The sequence below is a fragment of the Actinia tenebrosa genome, unplaced genomic scaffold (genome assembly GCF_029948245.1).
Source record: "Actinia tenebrosa isolate PJP-AT-01 unplaced genomic scaffold, QUT_ActTen_1.0 PGA_scaffold3__52_contigs__length_22856419, whole genome shotgun sequence".
Lineage (NCBI taxonomy): Eukaryota > Metazoa > Cnidaria > Anthozoa > Actiniaria > Actiniidae > Actinia > Actinia tenebrosa.
In genome coordinates this window covers 13,971,686-13,994,901 of record NW_028292580.1, presented here as the reverse complement: position 1 = coordinate 13,994,901, position 23,216 = coordinate 13,971,686, and the positions used below count along the sequence as shown (strand labels likewise).

At 37.3% G+C, this 23,216-nt stretch overlaps 2 protein-coding genes across 2 annotated transcripts in view; one reads left to right on the top strand and one right to left on the bottom strand.

Moving 5' to 3' along the window:
- LOC116289473 (uncharacterized) overlaps positions 1-23,216 on the bottom strand; it is a 33,568-nt gene that overhangs the window by 2,227 nt on the left and 8,125 nt on the right. The window contains exons 10-40 of the mRNA XM_089035528.1: positions 22,620-23,168; positions 21,700-22,245; positions 21,364-21,402; positions 21,018-21,170; positions 20,793-20,926; positions 20,197-20,368; positions 19,536-20,087; positions 18,811-19,365; positions 18,016-18,573; positions 17,351-17,896; positions 16,622-17,173; positions 15,871-16,416; positions 14,966-15,514; positions 14,623-14,733; positions 10,719-10,871; positions 10,210-10,343; positions 9,140-9,314; positions 8,426-8,980; positions 7,646-8,212; positions 6,309-6,860; positions 5,668-6,219; positions 4,967-5,506; positions 4,254-4,799; positions 3,634-4,179; positions 3,234-3,338; positions 2,494-2,709; positions 1,895-2,043; positions 1,608-1,737; positions 456-539; positions 279-357; positions 32-190 (exon numbers count right to left, since the gene is read on the bottom strand). Coding sequence (XP_088891654.1) covers positions 32-190; positions 279-357; positions 456-539; positions 1,608-1,737; positions 1,895-2,043; positions 2,494-2,709; positions 3,234-3,338; positions 3,634-4,179; positions 4,254-4,799; positions 4,967-5,506; positions 5,668-6,219; positions 6,309-6,860; positions 7,646-8,212; positions 8,426-8,980; positions 9,140-9,314; positions 10,210-10,343; positions 10,719-10,871; positions 14,623-14,733; positions 14,966-15,514; positions 15,871-16,416; positions 16,622-17,173; positions 17,351-17,896; positions 18,016-18,573; positions 18,811-19,365; positions 19,536-20,087; positions 20,197-20,368; positions 20,793-20,926; positions 21,018-21,170; positions 21,364-21,402; positions 21,700-22,245; positions 22,620-23,168 — 10,804 coding nt within the window. The remainder of the gene's footprint in view (positions 1-31; positions 191-278; positions 358-455; positions 540-1,607; positions 1,738-1,894; positions 2,044-2,493; positions 2,710-3,233; positions 3,339-3,633; positions 4,180-4,253; positions 4,800-4,966; positions 5,507-5,667; positions 6,220-6,308; positions 6,861-7,645; positions 8,213-8,425; positions 8,981-9,139; positions 9,315-10,209; positions 10,344-10,718; positions 10,872-14,622; positions 14,734-14,965; positions 15,515-15,870; positions 16,417-16,621; positions 17,174-17,350; positions 17,897-18,015; positions 18,574-18,810; positions 19,366-19,535; positions 20,088-20,196; positions 20,369-20,792; positions 20,927-21,017; positions 21,171-21,363; positions 21,403-21,699; positions 22,246-22,619; positions 23,169-23,216) is intronic.
- On the top strand, positions 12,842-13,855 carry LOC148908713 (uncharacterized). Its single transcript, XM_089035231.1, has 2 exons — positions 12,842-13,097; positions 13,380-13,855. Exons 1-2 carry the CDS (start codon positions 12,842-12,844, stop codon positions 13,853-13,855), a joined length of 732 nt encoding a protein of 243 aa, XP_088891357.1.

Below are 23,216 nucleotides of genomic sequence, written 5' to 3'. Positions count from 1 at the left end.
GAACAAAATGTATTAGAATCATGATACTTACGGTGCCATTACTGTGAGAGCATGCATTCCACCTGCACCAGGAGCATTCTCTTCTCCAAACTCTATTGACACGGTTTGAACCTCATTGTAGGGATTAAAGGCTGGAGGGTTTTGCCATGATTGTAACAGACTTTCTTGACCTTTGCCGCTACCTCCTCCCCTATGAAAAAAGTCAGTAATTTTAGCTTAATGTACAAAGGGTAACTGTACTGCGCCGTCTGTTTATTTGATTTTCGGTTACAACTTACCTTCCACAAGGAAAGAATCGCAACAAAAGTCCAAGGAGCGATAAGCCAAGGATTAATGGGAAGATAACCATAGGAATTGCTGAAGATAAAACGTCAACATCATTAAGAAAGGAGTAAAATATATATGAATTAAGGAAAAACTAAAGCATAATGTTTGATCAAATCAGCCCAACTTACCCCAAAATTGTCCTCGTGGGTTATTGAATGGTACACTCTGTGCCGCAGCTTCTACGCCGACCGGTGGGATACCAACCATGGCTCCTAAAAGCACAAGGCAGAATTCCATTTCAATTGACAAGAGAAACTACATTGTACTCGTCGGCCTCTGCTCCAAAAATGATAACCAAATAATAATAATAATAATAATAAACTTTATTTAACACAGAATCCATAAAGTTAAAACTTATTTACAATGGAGCTGTGTAAAATACACACACACACACACACACACACACACAAAATAGATTAAAAATATGTAACTATATAAATATAAGAATAAATAAATATGAATATATATACACCTACCCGCAAGAACGCTGCCACAGGAAACATCAGCAATTCAGCGAGAAAGGAATAAACCACAAGACAAAGAAGATCTCTGAAGCCGAACTCCAAAGACAAAGGAAAGAGTTCAACCTCAGCGACCCTCCCCCGCCATGCTGATTCATTCACCCCCCCCCCCCCCCCCACCAAACCACCAAACCACAAACGTCCCCTCCCCCATGACAACGCCCTCGCAAGCAGGCACACATATATATAATATGATATTAATTATAAATGTCAAAAGATATAAACCCCCTACCTCCCCCCCCCCCCCCCCAAATTGAATTTATGACCAATAAGTAATTAGCCCTAACTACGTAACTTTGTGGATATGAAGAATATTTCTAGAACGAGTATCATACTTATGTACTAAAATTAAATTAAAGACCAATAAGTATTTGTGAAAGCCCTAACTGAAGAAGATTTCTTGACACTATCATCAAGACTGTTAAACAATTTAGCAGCAGAAAAGAAAAAAGAACGAAGGCCTGACTTAGACGAAACTTTGTGCATATGAATATTATTTCTAGAACGAGTATTATACTTATGTACTTCTGAATTCAGACAAAAAATGTTGGATAAATAAGAAGGACAAAAGCCATTTAAGCATTTAAAAACAGTCAAACATTTGTGAAAGTTCCATCTGGCGGTTAAACTAACCCAGCCAAGACTTCTAAACAATGTTTCTGTACGATCTTCTGACTAATAGTTGACCCATAATTTCATTCGGGGAATACTGTCAACTAAGTTAACTTAATAGATATCGAGGTCGTTAATACTACTTACTTGGATCACATCCATAGACAGCTGCCTGCATACATGTAGAACCATTCAACGGAATTGGATGAATTCTAAGGTATCGTGCTTTAACAAAAGATGTAAAGTTGTTGGCAGTTGGAGAGCGGCCGCTGGTAAACTGCAAGAAAAGTATTACAAAAGCATTAAATGGATTGCCAGAAAAAGAAACCTAGAGATTTTGGCGCAAATTATTTATGACAATTTTTTTAATTGTCAACAGTTAATTAATTTAGATTTTTAAAACAGTTTTTGCTGTAGTTCATATAGTAACTTACAATGTGCTTCTTGCCATCCTTCTGGTACTCTGTCCAGTTTCCATTCGTATCGTTAGAATAGCTCACATAGAAAGATTTTATGTACGAGTCGCCCACAGTATTATCAGTAATTCCTTTTGTCTTCAATGTTGTAAAAGTAGTATTTAATTCTATAAGAGGAAATACAGATATACGTTCATAGAAAATACTTGCAAAAATTGAAATATCAATAGTCTATTGGAATGACGTTAGTTGCAATTTATATCAGAAATATATATATTGAAGAAATAGAAAAAGCGCGCGCTTGCTGTGTGCAGTTATAAAGCGCGCGGAGGTTTGCAGAACACGAAAGAGGTGTCAGGAGAAGCACGACGCGTAGTGGAGTGCTTCTCAACACTTCTCCAGTATTCTGTCAATCCCCAAGAGCTTTATAACTGCACACAGGAAAGCAAGTTTTTTATTTCTTTTATAAAATATAAATTAAAATAGCCTTTATTTTTGTTAGTCATGATGCAACTGAAAGTGTGCTCGCGTGCTGTGTGCTCTCATAAAGCACGCGCTCCCAACCAATCAGAACGCCAGATTTATAGCGCTTTTTTTGTATAATTATCTATACTCACCAAAGTCAATCTGAAGATATGGCGCAGTATCGTTTATTTTGGCGCACCATCCGCTACGATATAGTGGCGGGATCTCTCTCATGTTGAGCCTGCCTCTGTGAGGAGCATAGCTTGGGTCACGCTGCGAAGATGCAGTTATTTGGCTATCAGAGAGACGTAGATGTTCCTTGCCGTCATTTCCTGGTACCATGACGCCCAGTTCTTTTTGGACACAGCCTACACAAGTGGCAAGAGTAGCATTCATTAGCATGTCTTAGTTGTTAGTCATCATTTATTTATAATTGGAAATCAATATTCCTCATATGTGTGCAGTTAGCCTAGATTTCAATTTCATTATTTGCAAATGCCACCATAATGAGTTGGAATTAAGATAACCAACTACTTTTAGTTGCGTAAGGTTATACACGACTTTCAAAAATGGCCGCCAACCTCGGCTGGGACTAAGGACAACAGAATGGAAGCGAGGTAAGTAAGGCCTCATTAGCAAACAAAGTCTACTCAGTACGATATTTTGTGTCAAAGTCATTCATTAAGCGTCTTTTGAAGTAAGGGTGAATGACTTTGACACAAAATATGAGTGTGAAGTCTGGGAACGCAAAGAATGATATGCTTATAAGATGAAATTCATTATTAGCCTAGGCAAGTAAGTATATAAGTAAAAGTTATTATTTGTCACTAGCTGAAAGTAGCTCAGAAAAATATCAGACTCCCTAATAGGTATGCCTAGTTGTATAATTTACCTATTTGACAGTTTCTGCCAAAATATCCCGGCAAACAGTTGCAAGTATACCCAACATTGCTCACACATGTTCCACCGTTAAGACATGGGTTAACACTGCATGAAGCTGAAATACAAGAGGAAAAATTCAAATTACCGATTCATATGATAATGAATTGATATAATCAATATAAGACCACTCAGAAAAATTTTTATACAAATTAGCCAATCACGATTGAGTATTTAAACGATAGATTCTGTTCCAATTTTAAATTATGTATGTTCAGTAGTGAACAAAAAAAAAGTTTAAAATCCAGAATTCACTTAATCAAAAAAGTGCCTGTGAATTTGATTTAAAATTTGTTTGGGTGGCCTTGGTTAATGCAGTTGCACTGTAATATAGTTTCTCAAACTCTAGTTACCTTTCAATATTACATCCATTATGTTTTCGGCGTCGTCTACAGGATTATTGCCAATGGAGGGTGGAACTACATGCTCATTATTCGTAGATATGTCGTTCGCCTTAGAATTATTTGGGCTAAATGGAATAGGGATAACGAGAATCTTTTCTTTTTCCAGGCGTTTTGTTGCCTCGCTTAATATTTCAGGTTCTTGATCTGGTGTGTGGTCATACATGATAACGGCAACCTTATTTGCGTCTTTTCTTGCCTTTGACCCGTTTAGCATTTCACTTGCGGCGTTAGTCACTTTAGTGATGTTCAGACTGCCTTTAGTCGCGTTAACAGAATCAATGGTTGCTTCAAGCTCTTGCTTGGTTGGAACATCTGAAGATAAGTCTATTCTTTTAGAGGTGGTATTTCCAAAGGTAACAAATCCGTAATGGATTTTCGTGTTGCCATATCGAATAATGATATTCTTGATGATGTCTTTGATACGATTCACGATTTCGGTGCTGTTTACCGAAGAAACACTGATTGCAAAGACGATATCAGTTTTAGGGACGCCATCTAGAAAAAAAAATTGTAACGGATTATTTTTCAAAATATAATTCTATGATATAATGATAGAAGATCACACCTACCGCCAATAATTCTTTTTATGATTTCATCCACCACTTGTCTTGGTCCATCATCATTTGCAGGCCTGATCACCTTTCTATCTGTTCTTGCAATTTCTTCCATCTCTTCAGAACTTGGAGCATTTCCAATGCCAACGACGAGTGGAATAATTTCTTTTTTGTCGAGAGGTTTCAAAGCATCTTTAATAACTGTTTCGTTAGCACCAATTGTCTTGTGTACCATAACCACCAAAGCTTTCTTTGATTCCGGTTTTATTGGTGTTTTATCAAAGACTCTCTCCACCTCTTTCATCGTTGCATCGAAATTTAAAGGAGCATCGGACTTTGGGAGCTTGTCGACTTCCTTAGCCAGCGTTTCTTTATCAGGTAAGGTTTGCTCAAAATCAAATAAGGTCTTTGGTGGGTCTCCAAACGTTACAATGCTGTAGTGGATTTTCTTCATGCCATATTTATCTCCCATTAGTTTGACAGTGTCGGTCATCAGCTGGTACGTTTTGTTATCCATGGCCGCTTCAGTTGTAATGGCGAATGTCAAGAAAATCTCGGGCACTAGGAAATAAAAGTTTAAAACGGACTTTAAGACGAAAAAATATGAAATACTCGGAAACTAAACACTTGCCAGAATGCGACGGAAAAAGTCTCTCAACGTGAATATAAGCATTTTTGTTGGTATTGAAAGTCAAAATATTCACAAGATAAACTACAAGTATACTTACGACCAATAATTTTAGAGATGATTTCCTCTCCTATTTCCCAGGATGGTGTATTAGCAGGAGTCTTGATTACATTGTCTTTGAAGATGGTGATTGATTCAATCTGATTGTTAGGCACGTCGTTACCGATAACAATAGGGATTTGCGTAATTCCAATATTCTGTAGCTCTCTTGTAGATTTTTTTAGCACCTCCTCGGTGGAGTCAGAAGGTCTATCAATAATGGTGACTAATACTTTTCGAGAGTTTGGACGAACTGGTACCTCTTGGAATAATTGTCGAACACCATCCAAAGCCTTCTGCAGATTTGGGGGCTGTGTTGTTTCTCCAGTAGTAAGATTTTCAATCGTATCAAGAATTTCTTTTTCGTTAGGGAAATCATAACCAAAGTGGAATATTGTTTTTGGTGTTGAACCAAACACGACAATACTTGTTCGGACTCGGTCGTCCCCATAACGATAGATGATAGATTTGATAATGTCTTTCATTAGTTTTGTGACGTTTGCACTGATGGCAAACATGATATCAATTTCTGGAATACCATCTGGAAAAAAACGTCGTATTTCGAAATTATTAAAACTGGGATGATATTTTAGCATTTTAACATCAATGTGGATTAAAAACGAGGTCATCTGCACTTTAATCACTAGAATCACATTGATTTTGTTTATGCAAGGTTTTATTTGCTTAATAATTATGCCTTACCTTTAAGGATTCTTGCAACAATTCTGTCACCAAGGTAACCACTAGTATCGCTATTAGTAACCTGGATTACGTCATCTTTTCTGGTTGTCAATGCTCGCAGTTCTTCTCTTGGTGGAGCATCACCAATGGACGACGCAACAACGATTATTCCTTGGTCGTGAAGTGGCCTTGCTGCTGATTCAAGAGCCGGTACAGTTTGACCAGACGATTTATCTGAGATCACAACGATTGCTTTTCGAGAAATTGAACGGACTTTTGAGTTAGTGTCCAGTATGTTTTTGGCTTCGTTAAGACCGTCTATCAACTTTGATGAACCAGGAATATTAGCAACTTTATCAACGTTGGCAAGGAGTTCTTTTTCAAAAGGAGTTTTACTGTCAAAGTCAAATTCCTTCTTGATGCTGGCGTCACCGTATACAACAACGCTATAGTGGAACCGATCAACTCCAAATTTATCAGAAATCTGTTTGATTGCGTTTTTCATTGTCTGGAATGTCGTATCCTTATTAACAGAGTTAGCATTAATGACAAACACAACGTCGACAAATGGAACTGTAAAAAAATAAAAGAATGTTGATATAAATACAATATCAATATACTCACTGAGTGTAGTCATTATATATTATTAATATTAGACTTACGTCCAAGGAATTTCCTCATGATCTCCTCTCCAGTTTCTACAGGATTTCTGCTTCTAGTCACAGTCAGAGGATGGTCTTCAAAAGCAGTGATCGTCTCCATTTCTCGGTAGCTTACATCACTGCCGATTCCAACAGGAATAATACGAACCCCAATTTCACGGAGAGGTGAAGATACGTTTTTCAAGACGTTTTCAGTAAGGCCAGATCTTTGATCGAACAGAATCACTACAATTTTCCAGGAATTGGATCTCACATGGTTTGTTTGGTAGATTCGCTTAGCTTCTTCCAAAGCCTTGTCAAGTGAGGTTCCTGGGTCATTTTTGGGAAGTTTTGAAAATACTCTTAAAAGGACTTCTTTATTCGGGAACTGATTGCCAAAGTCATACTTAGTCGTAGGCACGCTTCCATAGAAGATAAAGCTGTAGTAAATTCTGCCATAGCTGTACCTCTGGATTATTGATCGAATGACATTCTGTATGAAAGTGTACGTTGCATCAGATTCAGCTGCGACGGCATTGATGATGAAAGTTAGGTCAATATCCGGCATGTCAACTGTGAAAGCAATGGCAACAGAAAAACAACATTCAATTTCGCCATATTAATCATTGTCAGTATTGAAGAAACACGGTCACGTGATATCAGCCATGTTTCCAAAAAAATGTATGTATTCGTATTTTTTTCATAGTTTCGTCTATGTTCCCCTTTTTACGTCTTGATACCACTTATACCAGAATCATCCAGTACACACTTTTCTTTTGTTTCTTTAAATAACACCATTATCTTATGACTACCAATCGAATCAAAGCATTTAAATGAGAGTAAAGAATAGGCCTTTTGCAGCTAAGCAATCACGTGCTGATTAATTCACTGAGAGGAAATGAAGGAACATCTTGATTCCCATGGGTGAAATTTACTGGAATGCAAACAAACTTTTTACAACCTGTTTCGAGAGATCGTAATAATACTACATTTCGTAACACACTGGATACACATGTTTTCATTCAGTTCTTTACAATTAGCTAGATAGAGTCACCAATTTAATATAAAAACAAAAATTTTGCATTCCACTACAGACACGTGACCGTTAACTGCAAAGGGCCTATTACAAGAGGATTCAGTTGCTAGTAGTATGTTATATATAGTAACGTAGTAGGGGAATTGTGTTATTTTAAATTGTGTTTTCAAAATCTTAAAATCTTTGTCATTAAGTACATTGGAATTGGGTATATAATGCTGGATGTCACTTTTGTCTGAAATTTATGATACATATAAGATAAAAGTAGGTAGCCAAACGAAATACCACTAAAAAGAGTTGAGATCAAGTTTAGTAAACTTACGTCGATAAACCTTGTGCATGATTCTTTGTTGAAGATCATTTTTAGTAATTCCTTTGTAAACATGGATTACGTCATAATCATTAGACGTCAGCCCTTGGAGTTCTTTTGTTGTCACTTCATTTTCAATACCAACTGGGATTATTCTTATGCCTTTATTTTCCATTGTATTTACACGAGGTTTCAAGTTCAGATCTTTCGCAGTATCTTTATCAGTGATAATCACAACAACATGGTCGGCATTTTTTCGTACTTTCGGGTCATTGAAGCCATCTTCAGCCAGTTTCAAAGCCTCGTCGAGAGCGTTTGGAGTTCTTCCATCTGATATCTTATCAAGATTGTCAAAAAATTTGCCAAAGGCGTTCTTGTCAGGAAACTGGGATGTAACCTGGGTGAAGGTTCTGACTACTTTTGCCGGTGGACTTGCTTTGGAACCGAATATGATAATGCTGTAATAAATGGTCTTTATCCCATACGTGGTGGCTATATCTTTCAGCGTTTCTTTCATGAGCGGATAGATACGTGCCGTTCCAGAAGAAGTTGAGCTGATAACGAATGTAATGTCAAACTCTAAAAAAGATCAAAAATCAAAAAATTTTAAAAAAGCAAAAAAAGCAAACTTTAAGCACTGAGGGACATATTTACATTTGAAAGACGATCTGCTTTCTTTGAGGCAGTTGGAGTAATCCTCTTTGCCTCGAGTGTGTCAAAAGACACATAACCTATCTAGCTATTTGATACGTATATATCTATAGTCTATATACGGCATCCCAGTTTATCTACCTTTAATGGCTCTGGTCATGATACCCTGTCCAAAATGCCGAGGTTGTTCTTCATTGGCAACATGCATGACGTAAAACTTGTTAAGCGTTATCCAGTCCAGTTGATTTCTGTCTATTTCCGTACCGACTCCTGCACCAATAACCTTAATCTCTTTGTCTGTGAGTTCCTTTACTTTGCTCTCAACGTTTGCCTTGGTAGTACTGGTATCCTTATCTGTCATGACGATCAATACTTTCCTAGCATTTGGACGTAGAGGATTTGCATTGTCAAACATTGTCTTTGCTTGGTTCAAAGCATTATCCATGTTAACGGTTCCGCTTTCTGGAGTTGCCCCATCGATTCTAGAGGACACATATTCTTTGGAAACTGAAGAATTAGTAAAATCAAAAACAGTGGTTGCAGTTGCTCCAAAAGTCATGGTTGCATATCTTATCCGATGTACACCAAACAGAGTGACTATGTCTTTGGCCGTCTTTTTCATTAGATCGAGATTCTGTGAAGCGTTTGTAGGAGATGTGGCACTCATGGCAAACAGGATATCCATGTCAGGGTACGCTGTAATAGAAATGGTTATTTAGTATTGATATGTTTGGTATATACGGTCAGTCAGTCAGTTGGTCAGTCAGTCAGTCAGTCAGTCATGCAGCAACAGTCATACAAGAACACGGCAGCCGTCAGTTACAGTCATGCAAGAACACATGTCCGTTAACTTACCGTCTATGCATCCATATGCTTCAACTCTAAGAGAAGATCCCCCTGGTTTCAAGGAAGCATCAGGCTCTACTGGCATGTATCTGATATAGCGAGTATTGACTGGGTCACCCTTATTAACCTCAACATACGAGACATGAGTTCCAGGCACTGGTGGTTTTTTAGTACTATAGTATCTCTAAAATTCAAAGTTGCAAGGAATAATAAATATCATGCTTCTGGTGGTCAAACAATCTACAAACTACATCATCAGCCATAAAGAAATCAAATCAACCATAGCCATAATCAACCATTAGACCTTATTAGACCTTATTAGACCTCATTAGACCTCATTAGACCTCATTAGACCTCATTAGACCTCATTAGACCTCATTAGACCTCATTAGACCTCATTAGACCTCATTAGACCTCATTAGACCTCATTAGACCTCATTAGACCTCATTAGACCTCATTAGACCTCATTAGACCTCATTAGACCTCATTAGACCTCATTAGACCTCATTAGACCTCATTAGACCTCATTAGACCTCATTAGACCTCATTAGACCTCATTAGACCTCATTAGACCTCATTAGACCTCATTAGACCTCATTAGACCTCATTAGACCTCATTAGACCTCATTAGACCTCATTAGACCTCATTAGACCTCATTAGACCTCATTAGACCTCATTAGACCTCATTAGACCTCATTAGACCTCATTAGACCTCATTAGACCTCATTAGACCTCATTAGACCTCATTAGACCTCATTAGACCTCATTAGACCTCATTAGACCTCATTAGACCTCATTAGACCTCATTAGACCTCATTAGACCTCATTAGACCTCATTAGACCTCATTAGACCTTATCCCGTTTCTATCTATGTGCCATCACCTTTAAAACTCATTCAATTCATATGTGTACCAAACGGTACTGTCCAAAAATATTTTTTATCTCGCGTTTGATTGTTTGGAGGCACGTGTTTTATAAGAGACAAGCACTCAGCGTGCGTTTTTTCTTTCTTTTCTTCAAAGATATGACCGATTTATTTGTATATGAAGACTGATTACTTGAAGAAGTGTTTCTTACCATACAGGCGAGGCCAGTTTTCTTGCATGTGTAATTGCTGTTGTCAATACTAAAATCTAGAGTGAGTTGGCTTGGTGAATTAGATCGGGCTTTGTTCCCACCAAAACCGACCCTTGTGACCTGGACATTCTCCCCTGTAAATGAACATTAACGTCAAAGAAAGGAAAAACTTTCGAATAAAAGAATTAATAAATGGGTTTCAAGATAGATGCATAATAGAGGCTTTGCACCATCACGTGGTGGCACCTATGACAGGAGACAAGAACAATTTAAGCTGGTCTCATCTGATCTACATGAGAAAGAATTCAGTGATGGTGCAAAGCCTCTATTGCATGATAACGTGAGGGTGGAAAGCATGAGTGTTGCGGCGTGGGAAGAAGATGCGACGTCCTCTAAGAACAAAACGCACGAAACAAGAAAGAAAGTTGGCGATAAAAATTAAGAGTTAAAAGGGAATTACTGACCAAAAAATGGCAGTTTTAAGCAAACAATTTGATGAAACCACTCACCAAGATCCACAGTCAAATGTTGTGGTTGGTTTAATATTGTAGGATCCCAGGCAGTATTTGCTAGAAGAGGAATTCCAGGATTTCCTGACGTAGCTTTGAATGAGGACGAAGTGATTTCAAGCAAGTAGTTATCCAACAATGGACCACAACCAACTATTAAAGGGAAAAACAAACATATTCATTTGGTAAAAATAAAAGTAAATAGTATCCAACTATAAAGTTTTCTTCGCGTAAAGAATATTTCAAAATCATCAAGCCATCATCATCATCCATCATGAACCTGCAGCAATCTTAATTTACAAGAAATGCAAATTAAGAATATTAGAATATCGGCCCAATTTTTAGGGCATGCGCAAACGACGGGGGACAGATTGCCCTTTGTTTCGAAAGTAATAAAGGCTCGATAACCGGCTTTTATCGGCTCAATTATTAAGTAAAATAGCATGGTGAGATCTACCGGGTTTTACTTTTTTAAAAGGGTGCAAATGAGTCAAATAAGCAGCGTTGGTGGATTTAATTCTTGATACAAATGAAGACATTACTTTTTTAATAGAAGTTACTCTTATAAAGCTACGATGTTCTCATCGATCAAGCATCATTGTTTCTTCAGTAAGTTTTGCGCATCCGTTGTAAAGCAGGTTAGTTATGTTAAAGTAAAAGGTACCTTAAAGCTACCTCAATTCGTGGTCGTGAAAAAAATCTCGCTATGGTAAGATGAATCTTTAAGTGAAAAATCACCGGGAGCCCAATTTAGATAAAAGTGAATAGTGGAAATAAAATTGGAAAAAAGTAGTTGTTAATCATCATTCTTAATTCGAGGTCAAGATAATTTTCTAGAACTTTTTTTTTCGCGCGCGCCTTTGTTTTCCTATGTAATTCCCCTATGTTCTAAACTGCTTATATCATTCATGTGACACTACATATTTAGAGAAGGTAAAGGGCTGTGCACGCTCAATTAATATCAATTCCCACTAGAATCAAATACTGTTGATGCACATATTATATAATTTGCACTACTACTTTTTCTCAAACAAGAAATTGAAATTTAGTTTGATATTGTATTGGTAATTAAATATAGTATAGTTTATGTCGAAAATGAACCCCGGAAAGGGATCAGATATAAAAGGATTTAATTGTATGAAGTATTGTATACGGTAGCGTACGATATAATTTGGAAATTTACCATAGGGTTGAAATATTCCGGCGTTACGACTGTAAGGCGTCAGTTACACTGACTAATATTCAACACACACAAAACTTCAAAATCAGCCAAGCTCTTAAATTAATTATTAAAAGGAACAACATTATGAAATTGATTTGGAGTATCTTAATGCCTTATACCATAAACAATTCGAGCAAATGAACATCCGTTCGGTTTCTTTGCTTCGCTCGTTGGCAATTATGTAAAATGATAATATATTGTCATTGACTATATAGTAGAACGCACAAAAGCTTATTATTTCTAAAAAAAATATTTGAAGTCGCCAGTAATACGTAATCGCTTGACAAAGATTAACAAATTATCAAATCTTTTTGGGGGTTTTAAAGAGGACATGAAGCTTGTTCTTCCGGCAAATTTCTTAATGAAGCTAAATTCAAAAACGCTCTTAGGGCATAAATTGAAAAGCAGTCCCGTTTGTTTTTCGATTCTCAAAGCATCATTCACGCTAATTTGACTTTAAATGCAAGAAAAAAATGGCCGGGAGGTGACAATTAAAGAGAAAACTTCCAACCCCGACAAAGCTTTAAATTCGATGTATTCAGTGTCAAAATGACAACTGATTTTTTTCTCTTAGGTCGGTCAAAACGCCTTAGTAAATAAAGAAAGGACTAAACCATCTTTCCGAATAATAAGTAAAATTATGGTATGATTCATGAATAGCAAGTGGTGGGAAAAAATTAATGACTCAGTTATTTTCAAAATAAGGTAGAATACAATTCCAGGAATAAGAAGTTGCAGATGGGCTGATTCGTGCATGCGTAACTAGTAGTAACAGCGCCCATATTGAAGAGGCCTTCTGCTTAGTTTATCAAGTATATTGAATTTAGGCTCGCTGATCTTTTTTCGCACTTATGTCTTGAATGACTAACTGCATGGAACGACAAGAAAAATCTTGGCTGAAATGCACGGAAACGAAACAGAAGAAAATTTCCTTGAATATCACTGGACATACTCCATATACGATGCATTTACCCTTATAATAGGAGTTCTTATTTGTGTTCTCAATGCCGGGGAGATTTTTATAATTTTCTACAAGCCATCGTTAAGAACTGTTTCCAACTATCTTCTTGCCAGCCTTGCCTTTGCGGACTTATTTACTGGATTGGTAGGGATTCCTGTTATCTATGTATGCACATTTCTTCTCTATGGGCCCGTATGTATACTGTCATCGATTTTCTTTCGTTTCATTTCTATTTCCACCAGTTTACACATTCTTGCTGTAACAGGAGACAAATATATTGCTATTGTGCATACTATGCGCTACGAACACTATTTTTACCGCCTTTACGGGAAATGGACTCCCGTAGTCCTCTGGTTTGTACCTCTTGTTTCATCAGTTGTACAACTTTCTTGGTTAAAGCTACACGCATCGCCACTAGACGAAGACGATTCCTTTACTGTACGTATTAACCTTATCTAACATGTTATCTGCATCATAGTATTCTATGCTGGGCCTTTTTTAGGGATGCTATATGCGTATTTAAGAATATTTAAAGAAGTTAAAAGACAATGCCAACTTATAATAAGACTAAATCCGACGTCAAGATACAACAAGAGTATCTTAAAAAGAAATGTAAAGGAAAGACGAGCGATAATTGTGTTCGTTGTTAGATTAATTTTGTACGCTCTTTTCTGGTTACCTTATTACGCGGTAATATTGCAACATCATATCGGAAACGAACTTTTTAATTTACCCGAATGGCTAGAGCATATATTGTACAACTGTCGATTCATTACCTCCTTACTCGACCCAATATTCTTTACCCTCGGTAAACATGAACTACAAAAAACCGTGAGACAACAGCTTCATGGATTTTTTAAAGCCAAAACTGCCGGCATGTGTGTGAGGTCAAGGCCAAAATCATTAGTTATATCTTCACGAAAAGAAAGTTGTTTTTACGAGTCCGTGGTGTAGCGTTGGAGGTCTTGGAGGCAACTTTATTGTCGTTTTTATTGAATTCCACAAAACTAAGTTTGACTTAAGTTTATAATAGTTTAAGTTGCTGTAGTACTATCTCAGTTACATATAAATATATACGTATGTGTGTGTGTGTGTATTTGATGCCGAAATCATCAGGTTTCAAGTTTTGGACTTTTGTGAATATACTGAATGATATCCCATTTCATATTAACGTACTCACCTTCTTGTTTTCTTACATGTAGAATTATAGCTTTCTGTATCTAATTAACACAATCGGAGGATCTAAACCTCTTTCCAATAATTTTTAATTCGTTCACTACAAAATGGCATAGAAATTTCCAAGCCATTTTTTGGTGTTAATCAGTTTAAGGCCCAGAAATTTCTGTGCCAAGGCTTAATCGATTTTTGGCGTAGAAATTTATGTGCAAGGTCTCGATCGATTTGTGTGCTAGCATTAACTGTAGTTTACTCTGACAATATGATTGGGGGGGGATAAACCTTTAAAAAAAATATTATTCTGTCTTATGAAAATAAATAATAAAATAATAAAATGGCAAGTCCTTTATGAATTAAATATTTTAAAAAACTTGTTTTTAGTCGTTTTTTTCTCCAATTCTAAGCCTTAGTTTACGAAAGAGCCATATTTGCACATTTCATGAATCAATTCAAAAAACCGACAAAAATGTAAAACTTTGAAATATCCTGGGTAGTTCTGTAACGTGTTAATTGTGATATTGGCTATTAACTGACTATTTTCTTACCATCAAATGAGTCAACTTTTTCACAGTAGGTACCAGAGAATCCTTGTTTACAGATGCAAGTGTTTTGAAAGCACGTTCCACCGTTGTTACATGGGTTCGTTTCACAAGGGACTGAAACCATATAGTGTGTAAAAGTATGAGTTTTTGGAAATGCATATTTTTTATTCATATACACGTTAAAGCGACTTTGTATAATTTTGTCTTTATTTCTTTCTTCCTTGTAATTTTTCATCTTTCTTTTTATTTTGTTCTTTTACTATTTGCTCCTACACTTTCGTTAACTTACGATACACATTTACGTCGTTTTGATGATATTTTAAAGTGTTATTTTCACTCCCCTTACCTGAAAGTATGACGTCCACGATCTCCTCACCAACACGCGCAGGATCCGCCTGAAGGGAATTTGGTATAACCTTTTCTTCTGCTGGATTCGCCGCATCAGCTGCGCTTTGTGGATCTGGAATCATTGGTACAGATATGATACGAATGCCACTACTGGTTATATTTTTTGCTGTGGCTTTAATATCTGCCGCATTTTCCGTTGAGTTTTTATCCCACATAAGAACAATGACTTTATCGGTTTTTCCAGTAAAGACAGCATCTTTGAATAGTTGTTCAGAGTGAGTGAGAGCATTGATCAATGAAGGATCACCAGCCCCTGGGGATATGCTATCCAGCTGTCCTGCTAAAGCATCCTGATTGACGTTGTCTGGGTTGAACTTGAAAGCTGTACTTGCAGTTGCCCCAAACACTACTACGCTATACTTGAACTTTTTGGGATCGTATCTTCTCACTATTGCTTTAATATTTTCCTTCATTGTTTGGAGTGTTTGCGCAGCTTGAGGACTAGCTGCGCTGACTGCAAATGTCACGTACTTTTCAGGGATTCCATCTGTTGAGAAATGAAAGATATTCAGAATATAAGCAAGCATTTAGAAATTGAAAAGTCGTGGATATCTTTTATAAATTGAATTGATTCCTTTGAAGAGAGGCGGCGGGACAACCCCGCCTATTCAGTTTTCCATTTTGTATTCTGTTTCTATGTTGCCGAGCCCATGACGGGATATTAGAGAAGACTTTCGCGATGCAATGCCTATCTCCGTAGCTTATATTGCCGATAACGCGCTCCCAAAACGTGTGCTTTTGCCCAACTACAGTACGTATTCCTTCCGAGCATCCAATACCATACAATATGAATTTGAATTCGACATTCAATTTTTTTTAAACCAGTATATTGTCAATACTGACCATTCAAAATGACCTTGAGTATTTCATCAGCCACTTGTTTGCCTCCATCATTACTGACTGGTCGTATGACGGCTCTCTCAGTGCGAGTGAGATTTGTCAGTTCACTTTGCTCGGGATCGTTGCCCAAACCAACAGTAACGATACGAACACCTTTATCATCAAGAGGTTTAACGGCATTTCTAATGTCACTTTCACCAAGATTGAATTTTCGATGAGTTATGACTGTTAAAACCTTCTTTGCATCAGGTCGAACGGGAGAATAATCGAAGATTTCCTGTGCCTTTTTAATAGCAGCTGGTAAATCAGGGTTGGAATTGAGCTTCGTCACCTTTGCAAGTTCTTTAGCCAGCGATTCTTTGTCTGGGATGGTGGTATTGAAATCAAAGACTACTACGGGTGGAGTTCCAAAAGTGACCAGACTTACGCGAACTTTTCGTGTGCCGTACTTGTCACCGATAGCCTGTACTGTTTGTTGCATGATATTGAATATCTCATTTGTTGTGGTAGAATCTGCTGTAGTTGTGAATACTAAATCGATGGTAGGAACTGCAAAATAGAAATAAACAAAGACTAATTTAATACTAAAACAATGAATATGTAGTGAGCTATTAAATTAAGTAAAGGACTAGGAATGCAAGATTTTGCTCCAATGCAATGAAATGAATTGAACCAGCAATAAAAACTTTTCCCTAGTTCGTTTTTTTATTCCCATAAAAACTTATAATGGCTTTAGCCAATTAAATTTCCTTACGTGGTACTTTTCGGATGATCTCTTCAGCAGCTTCTGCAGGAGCAGAGCCAACAGGTACTTGCGTCACGTGATCTCTAAACACCGTTGCATTGTACAGTTTTTCTGGATCCACGTTTGGACCAACAGCGGCAGGAATGATAGTAACGCGTTGGTCTTGCAAACTCCTTTTGACTGTTTCTAGCTCTGCTTTACTAGATGTTGTATCCTTGTCCATGAGAATAACCAATACTCTTCTCACATTTTCTCGAACCGGACCATTTTCAAACAGTTCTTTAGCTTTGTCCATGGCTAACTTTAAGTTAGGATTTGTGCTCTCGTCAACTTTTTGAAGTGCCTTGACGGCATTAACGATCGATGTCTGATCAGGAAGAATGCTGCCAAAATCAAACTTGTCTACGGCTGTGTCGCCGAAAAGGATGACACCATAGCGAATGCGATCGATTCCAAATCTTTTGATAACGGATGTGGAGATGTCTTTCATGAGACTTTGAGTGTTTGTATTGACTGCAGAAAGACTGATGGCAAACAGCAGATCAAGTTCAGGGTAACCATCTAAAATGGAAAGAATATATATTGGATATAATCTTTGGTTTTTGGCAAATTATTAAATTGATTCACTGCATCCATTAAATACATCACTTCTTTTCTTATATATGATCTTTATGATATGTGTTTCCCTGGTCTACCAAAACCCTATCAAAAAGGATTCCATGTCAGTCTAGGCCTCACCTTCAAGTATTCTTGCCACAATTTTGTCTCCTAATGCACCCTCCGGCTCATTATTACCAACACTGATAGCGTCTTCATTTCTGGTTGTTAGGGCGCGTAGCTCTTCCTTTGGCACCCCTGATCCAATACCTGAAGCAATCACTATTATTCCATCGGAGAAAAGAGGTTTTGCCATATTTTGTAAATCGCTCACGCTTGAGCCAGTACTCTTGTCTTGAATGACGACAATTGCTTTCCTTGCGTTAGGACGAGCTTTGCTTCCATTAAGAACATTCGCTGCTTCTGTCAAGGCGTCAGAAAGTTTAGATACTCCAGAGATTTTAGAAATGCTATTGATCTTTTCAATCAGAGCAGCTCGGTAAGGAATGTTCTCGGTAAAGTCAAATGCTTTTGTGAGTGTATTTCCATAAACAACCACAGCGTATTGGAACCGGGAAACTCCAAACTTTTCTCCAATCATTTTTGTAGCATTTTGCATCAAGCCAAAGGTGGTGTCAGAGCTGGCGGAGTCAGCATTTAGTACAAAAACGACATCAACTTCGGGAACTGAAAATCATTAATTATTGTTGATATTGGTTAGTGGACATATGTGCTTAAGAAGAAAGATGTAATAAAAAGTTCCAGTCTAGCCTTTTCAAACCTAACTAGATTCAGAATTCACTTACTTCGTACAATCCTGTCCATCACTTCTTCCCCATTGTACACATAGGATTTGTCAGGCGACATAAGAACAACTTGATCCTTATATGCTGTAATATAGTTCATTTCTAATACGTCCACCTCGCTGCCTATTCCTACAGGTATCACACGTACTCCTGCGTTCTGAAGAGATGAGAATGAACCACGTAAAACAGCTTCAATGATACCTGATCGCTTATCTGTGATGAGTACTACAAACTTCAGAGCAAAAGAACGCACGTTAGGCGAATCGTAATTTGTCTTGGCCAATTGAAGAGCTTTGTCAAGTGACGAACCCCCAAGGTTGTCCACTTTTATTTTCTTTAGTGCTATAGCGACGATTTCTTTGTTTGGAAAAACGATTCCAAATTTGTAGACAGTTGATGGTGTACTTCCATTGACAATGATGACGCTGTAGCGGATTTTACCTACGCTGTATCGAGCAGTTATAGATAGCATTACATTCTGCATGTAAGTGAAGACAGCATTAGCACTGGTAGATGCTACATTGAGGATGTACGTCAAGTCAACTTCTGGCATGTAAACTGCGGGGAAAAGGAGAGTAGTTTTAAAAATCACGAGAAAAAATAATATTCATTTTCAGATGATTTTTTTTTTCATTGTTTTGACATTGCTGCACTAAAAATGAACTAGTGGTTTCAATTTAATGCACTCTGGTCTGAAACTGGAGCAATCCGCGATGCATTAAAAGTATTGCATAAATAAATATACTAAAAATGAAATGCCTAACAAATATAGAAATGATAAGATAGGTTTCTTACTTTTATAAACATTATTCATGATTGTTTCTTGCAGGGCAGGATTTGTGATGCTGTCTTCAACGTGGATTACGTCATATTCACTGGTAGTAATCGTCATCAATTGCTTCCTCGTGACTTCTTTTCCAATTCCAACAGGGATGATTCTTGCTCCTGTCATTTCTATTGAATCAGCAAGTGTTCGTAAAGAAGCCATATTCTCAGTCGAATCATCATCAATCATAATAACAATGGTCTTATCAGCAGTTGGTCGAACCTTTGGATCATTAAAAGAGTCTTTACTCTTACTGAGTGCATTGTTCAAGGAAGGAGCGCCAGTGTCTGGTCTAGGACTAATAGTTTCGATGTAATTACTGAATGATGATGTTGTGGAATACGTAAGGAAGTTTGTATAGGATTTCTCGATGACTCCACTTGATGACCCGTAGTTTACGACGCTGTAATGGACAGTCTTGATTCCATACTTGTTGATGATGTCTTTCATGGTATTTTTCATCAAGACAAAAGTGTTTGCTTTTTTAGCAGAATTTGCGCCTACTGCAAACGTCAGGTCGATTTCTGGAATTTAAAGCAATTTAAAAGACATCATAAACATATTCTGAAGAGAAAGTTGAGTTTTGTTTTATATATTATGTTTTTGTTAGAGTATTTAATTAGAGTTTCCCATAATAATCTAAAAAGTCTGGGGATAATCTATCTAGATAGCTGACTAATAATATTATACATACCTTTCAGAGCTCTAGACATGATGCCAACGCCCAAATGTCGAGGGTTTTCATTGGATGGCGCCATCATTACGTAATACTTATTCAAAGTCATCCATTCCAGGTTCTGAGCAGGAATTTGTTTTCCAACCCCCAGTGTCACTATGAGTACATTTCCTAATCGCATTTCTGCTGCTGCAGATTTGACCGCGTTTTCCACCTGGGATGGACTCATGTCCATCATGACCACTAGTACTCGAATGGCACCTGGGCGACTTTTACTGTCAAAAATGGCCTTTATTTTCGTAAATGCATCTGTTATTGATGGAGTACCCGTTTGACGAGGTGCACTATCGATAGCTGTAATTACGGCAGCTTTATTTGCAAATGTCGTGCTAAAGTCGAACACGTTTACAAAGTTGGCAGAAGAACCAAACACCACTGTAGAATACTTGATATCAGTTATTCCGTAGAGATTGACAATGTTCTTGGCAGTATTTTTCATTGTTGTGAATACTTGCACTGCATCAGGGGACGTGGCGCTCATTGCAAACATGATGTCCATAATTGGAGTGACTAATAATTAAATTGAATAGGTTAATCGTTATTTAGTGTCTTTACCAAAAAAGCAAAATTTTCTTTCTTTCGAATTCATATCAAATATACAGTATACATTCAGCGTTACCTTTGATACATCCATGAAGCTCCACACGAAGAGATGCTGTTTCAGCTCCTTGTACCGATGGATCTGGTTCAATTGGGTTGAACCTGAAATAACGAGCTTCTACTATTTTCCCAAGGTCAACAGTGCTGACATGAGAACCTGGAACTGAGGGTGGTACTGTAGATGCATACCTCTGCATAAGAAAAAAAGAAAACAAGTATGCATGAGATAGATAGTAGCGTTCTGTAGGTTGATTTTAAATTCCATCCGCGCATATCCTCTAAAATGACGCATTTCCTGAGTGTACCACGCTAACCCTCGGTAGATAATTCCTAATAATATTTATTTATACCGCACAAATTAAGGAAGCATTTTTAAATGCGCCTGCTAACACATACAAAATCAATAACAGTCCTTCACTGAGTTGTGAGTGAGTTTTTTGAATATTCAAGCATAGTTTCATCATCAGCACTTGGAGGATGGGAGATAACACCTTTTTAATAATGCTTAGGATACCAAACGAGAATCCTAGGTTGAAGATGCTCCCAGAGGGCTTCAACTATCGTAATCGTCGTATTTGGTTCAGTGTTCTAAATTATTATCAACTCCTTGCTTACCTTGCACATGTTTATCTTCAATATGCAGGTGAATGTAACACCATCGTTACTGAAATAAATCTCCATCTGACTAGGTGATTTGGCTTTCGTTGGGTCACCACCAAAACTAAATCTGGAGACACGTACTAAACGACCTGTTTATAGAGTGAAAAAACAAACATGAAATTATAGATCCAAAAGGGAGTCACATGGTATAGCCTTGATTTTAAACTCAAAGTAAGTTACCTGCATCGATAGTTAGATTTTGTGAGAGATCCGCTGTACTTGGAATCCAAGGTTGGCTAGATATTAAGGGGGTTCCAGGCGTCCCGGATGATGCACTGAATGCTGCACTTGTAATGTCCAACAAGTAGTTGTCAAGCAGTGGGCCACAACCGACTGAAGATATCAAACAAGATGGATGAGTCAGCCAAAATATTCACGATTCTTCTTTTGCCCAAATGACGAGTAATGGCAATATCATCATTTATAACATGAATATTTTATGTTTTTTACCGCGGAATTCTAAAAAGAATCTAATATGTATCAGTATACGTAAAGTTAGAAAGGAATAAACAAACAGACAACATACCTTCATTATTTAAGTCTTGTACTTCTTCGTTTGAAATGACTGTAAGCAAGAAAACACATAATGTAAAACAAAATCATAAAAAATGTAACAAGAACGTGGAGAAGTATGCAAAAAAATCTGCTTGCTCGACAACTAGAAGATTTAACTTCATTTTGATGAGAAAATATTTTATTTGTCCGGTATATCTGCCAATGGCCTAGACAATGATACATCCCCAGATAACTGATCTACTGCATGGCAAAAACTATTGAGAATTTGCTTTATCATTGAAGCTATTCTGAAAAGGTCTAAAGCTAAAGAGCGCATCAATAATCAGCTATATTTGTGACATCTTACCAACTTCTGACATAACTTCTTCAGCAGCTGCAACAGGGCTATTACTTGGCGTCACACTAACCGTGGATTCTTCTTCCCCACTTAATATTTTACTATCTTGAGCAGCTTCAGGTGTTAAGGGAGCCGTGTTGATCTTGATTCCTGCTTGTTTTAACGATTCTACCGCCGTTTCCAATGCAGCTGGAGTATCAGAAGCTTTTTTGTCAGTGACAATAATGATTTCTTTATTGGAATCTTCTGGTATGTCTGGAGCTGATTTGTTATACAGATTTTTGACTTCATCAAGAAGATTAGCTATTGAAGGATCTCCTGATGGGATGGTAATGTTATCTATAGCAGCAAGAATAGCCTCTTCATTGGGAAACTTAGACGCATCAAGTGTGATTGGTGAAGAAGCAGTAGGACCAAATGGAATAATATTGATTTTGACAACGTCATCAGGACCAAATCGGCGAATTGCAGCCTTCAGGACATCTTTGATGAATTCTTCATTTTGAGGAGTAGTTGCAGATACACCAAATGTCAAAACTGTGTCCTCGGCATCATCTATCAATTGCAAGAATAAAATAAAATAGGTAAAAACTTCTATCTATTAATTGTTTTATTGCTTCATCTTCTTAGTTGCATTGCTACTTTGTTCATGTTTCTACCGTCTAATATTAATCATTGAAATCTATATTTGGATGAAAAGGTTTACAAGTTTGATTCATCGTTAATAGCTGTTATTTTTTTATCATTCCATCCATTAAGTTCGTTAAGCTGTTAATTTTCTATCATTCCATCCCTTAAGTTCGTTCGTTTGCATAATTGTTTGTTGTTTGATTGTCAGTACTTGGATGGATGAATTGATTGAAACCGTAAATAAAGATTTCATTTTTTATTCCTATGAGCAATTTAGTTAAATCTAATATTTCGATTACCATCCAAAATAATTTTCATCACTTCATCTCCTGCTTGTGCTGGTGTTGTTTTGTCATCGTCTAGCAGTACAACTGCTCTTTCAGAACGCGTTATTGTTGTGAGCTCCCATTTACTTTGTTTCGGTCCAAATCCAACGGCTATATTCATGACCCCTAGCTTATCCAATGGTTTCATGGCATTTGTGATATCGCTTAACGAATCATTAAATGGTCGATCGGTCAAAATTAAATTGATCTTCCGGGCATTTGGCCGAGGAGAAGATTCATTGAACAATTTTTCCACTTCCACAAGAGCTGGTTTGAGGCTGGGATTTCCAGAAACTGGAGAGATTTTGTCAACTTCTTTTTGAACTGATTCTTTGTCTGGCAATGCAACACCAAAATCAAACACCCTAGTTGGTGTTGGTCCTACGTTGACCAGACTGAATCGGAATTTGACTGGACCATAGGTGTCTGATATGTATTTGATTGCATTTTTCATGACATCTTTAACTTTTGGAGAAGTTGTATCAACATAGGTGGCCATGATGGTCATGTCGATTTCTGGCACTGTAAAACAGCAAAAGCAACATTATATTTTAAAAAAACACACAGATA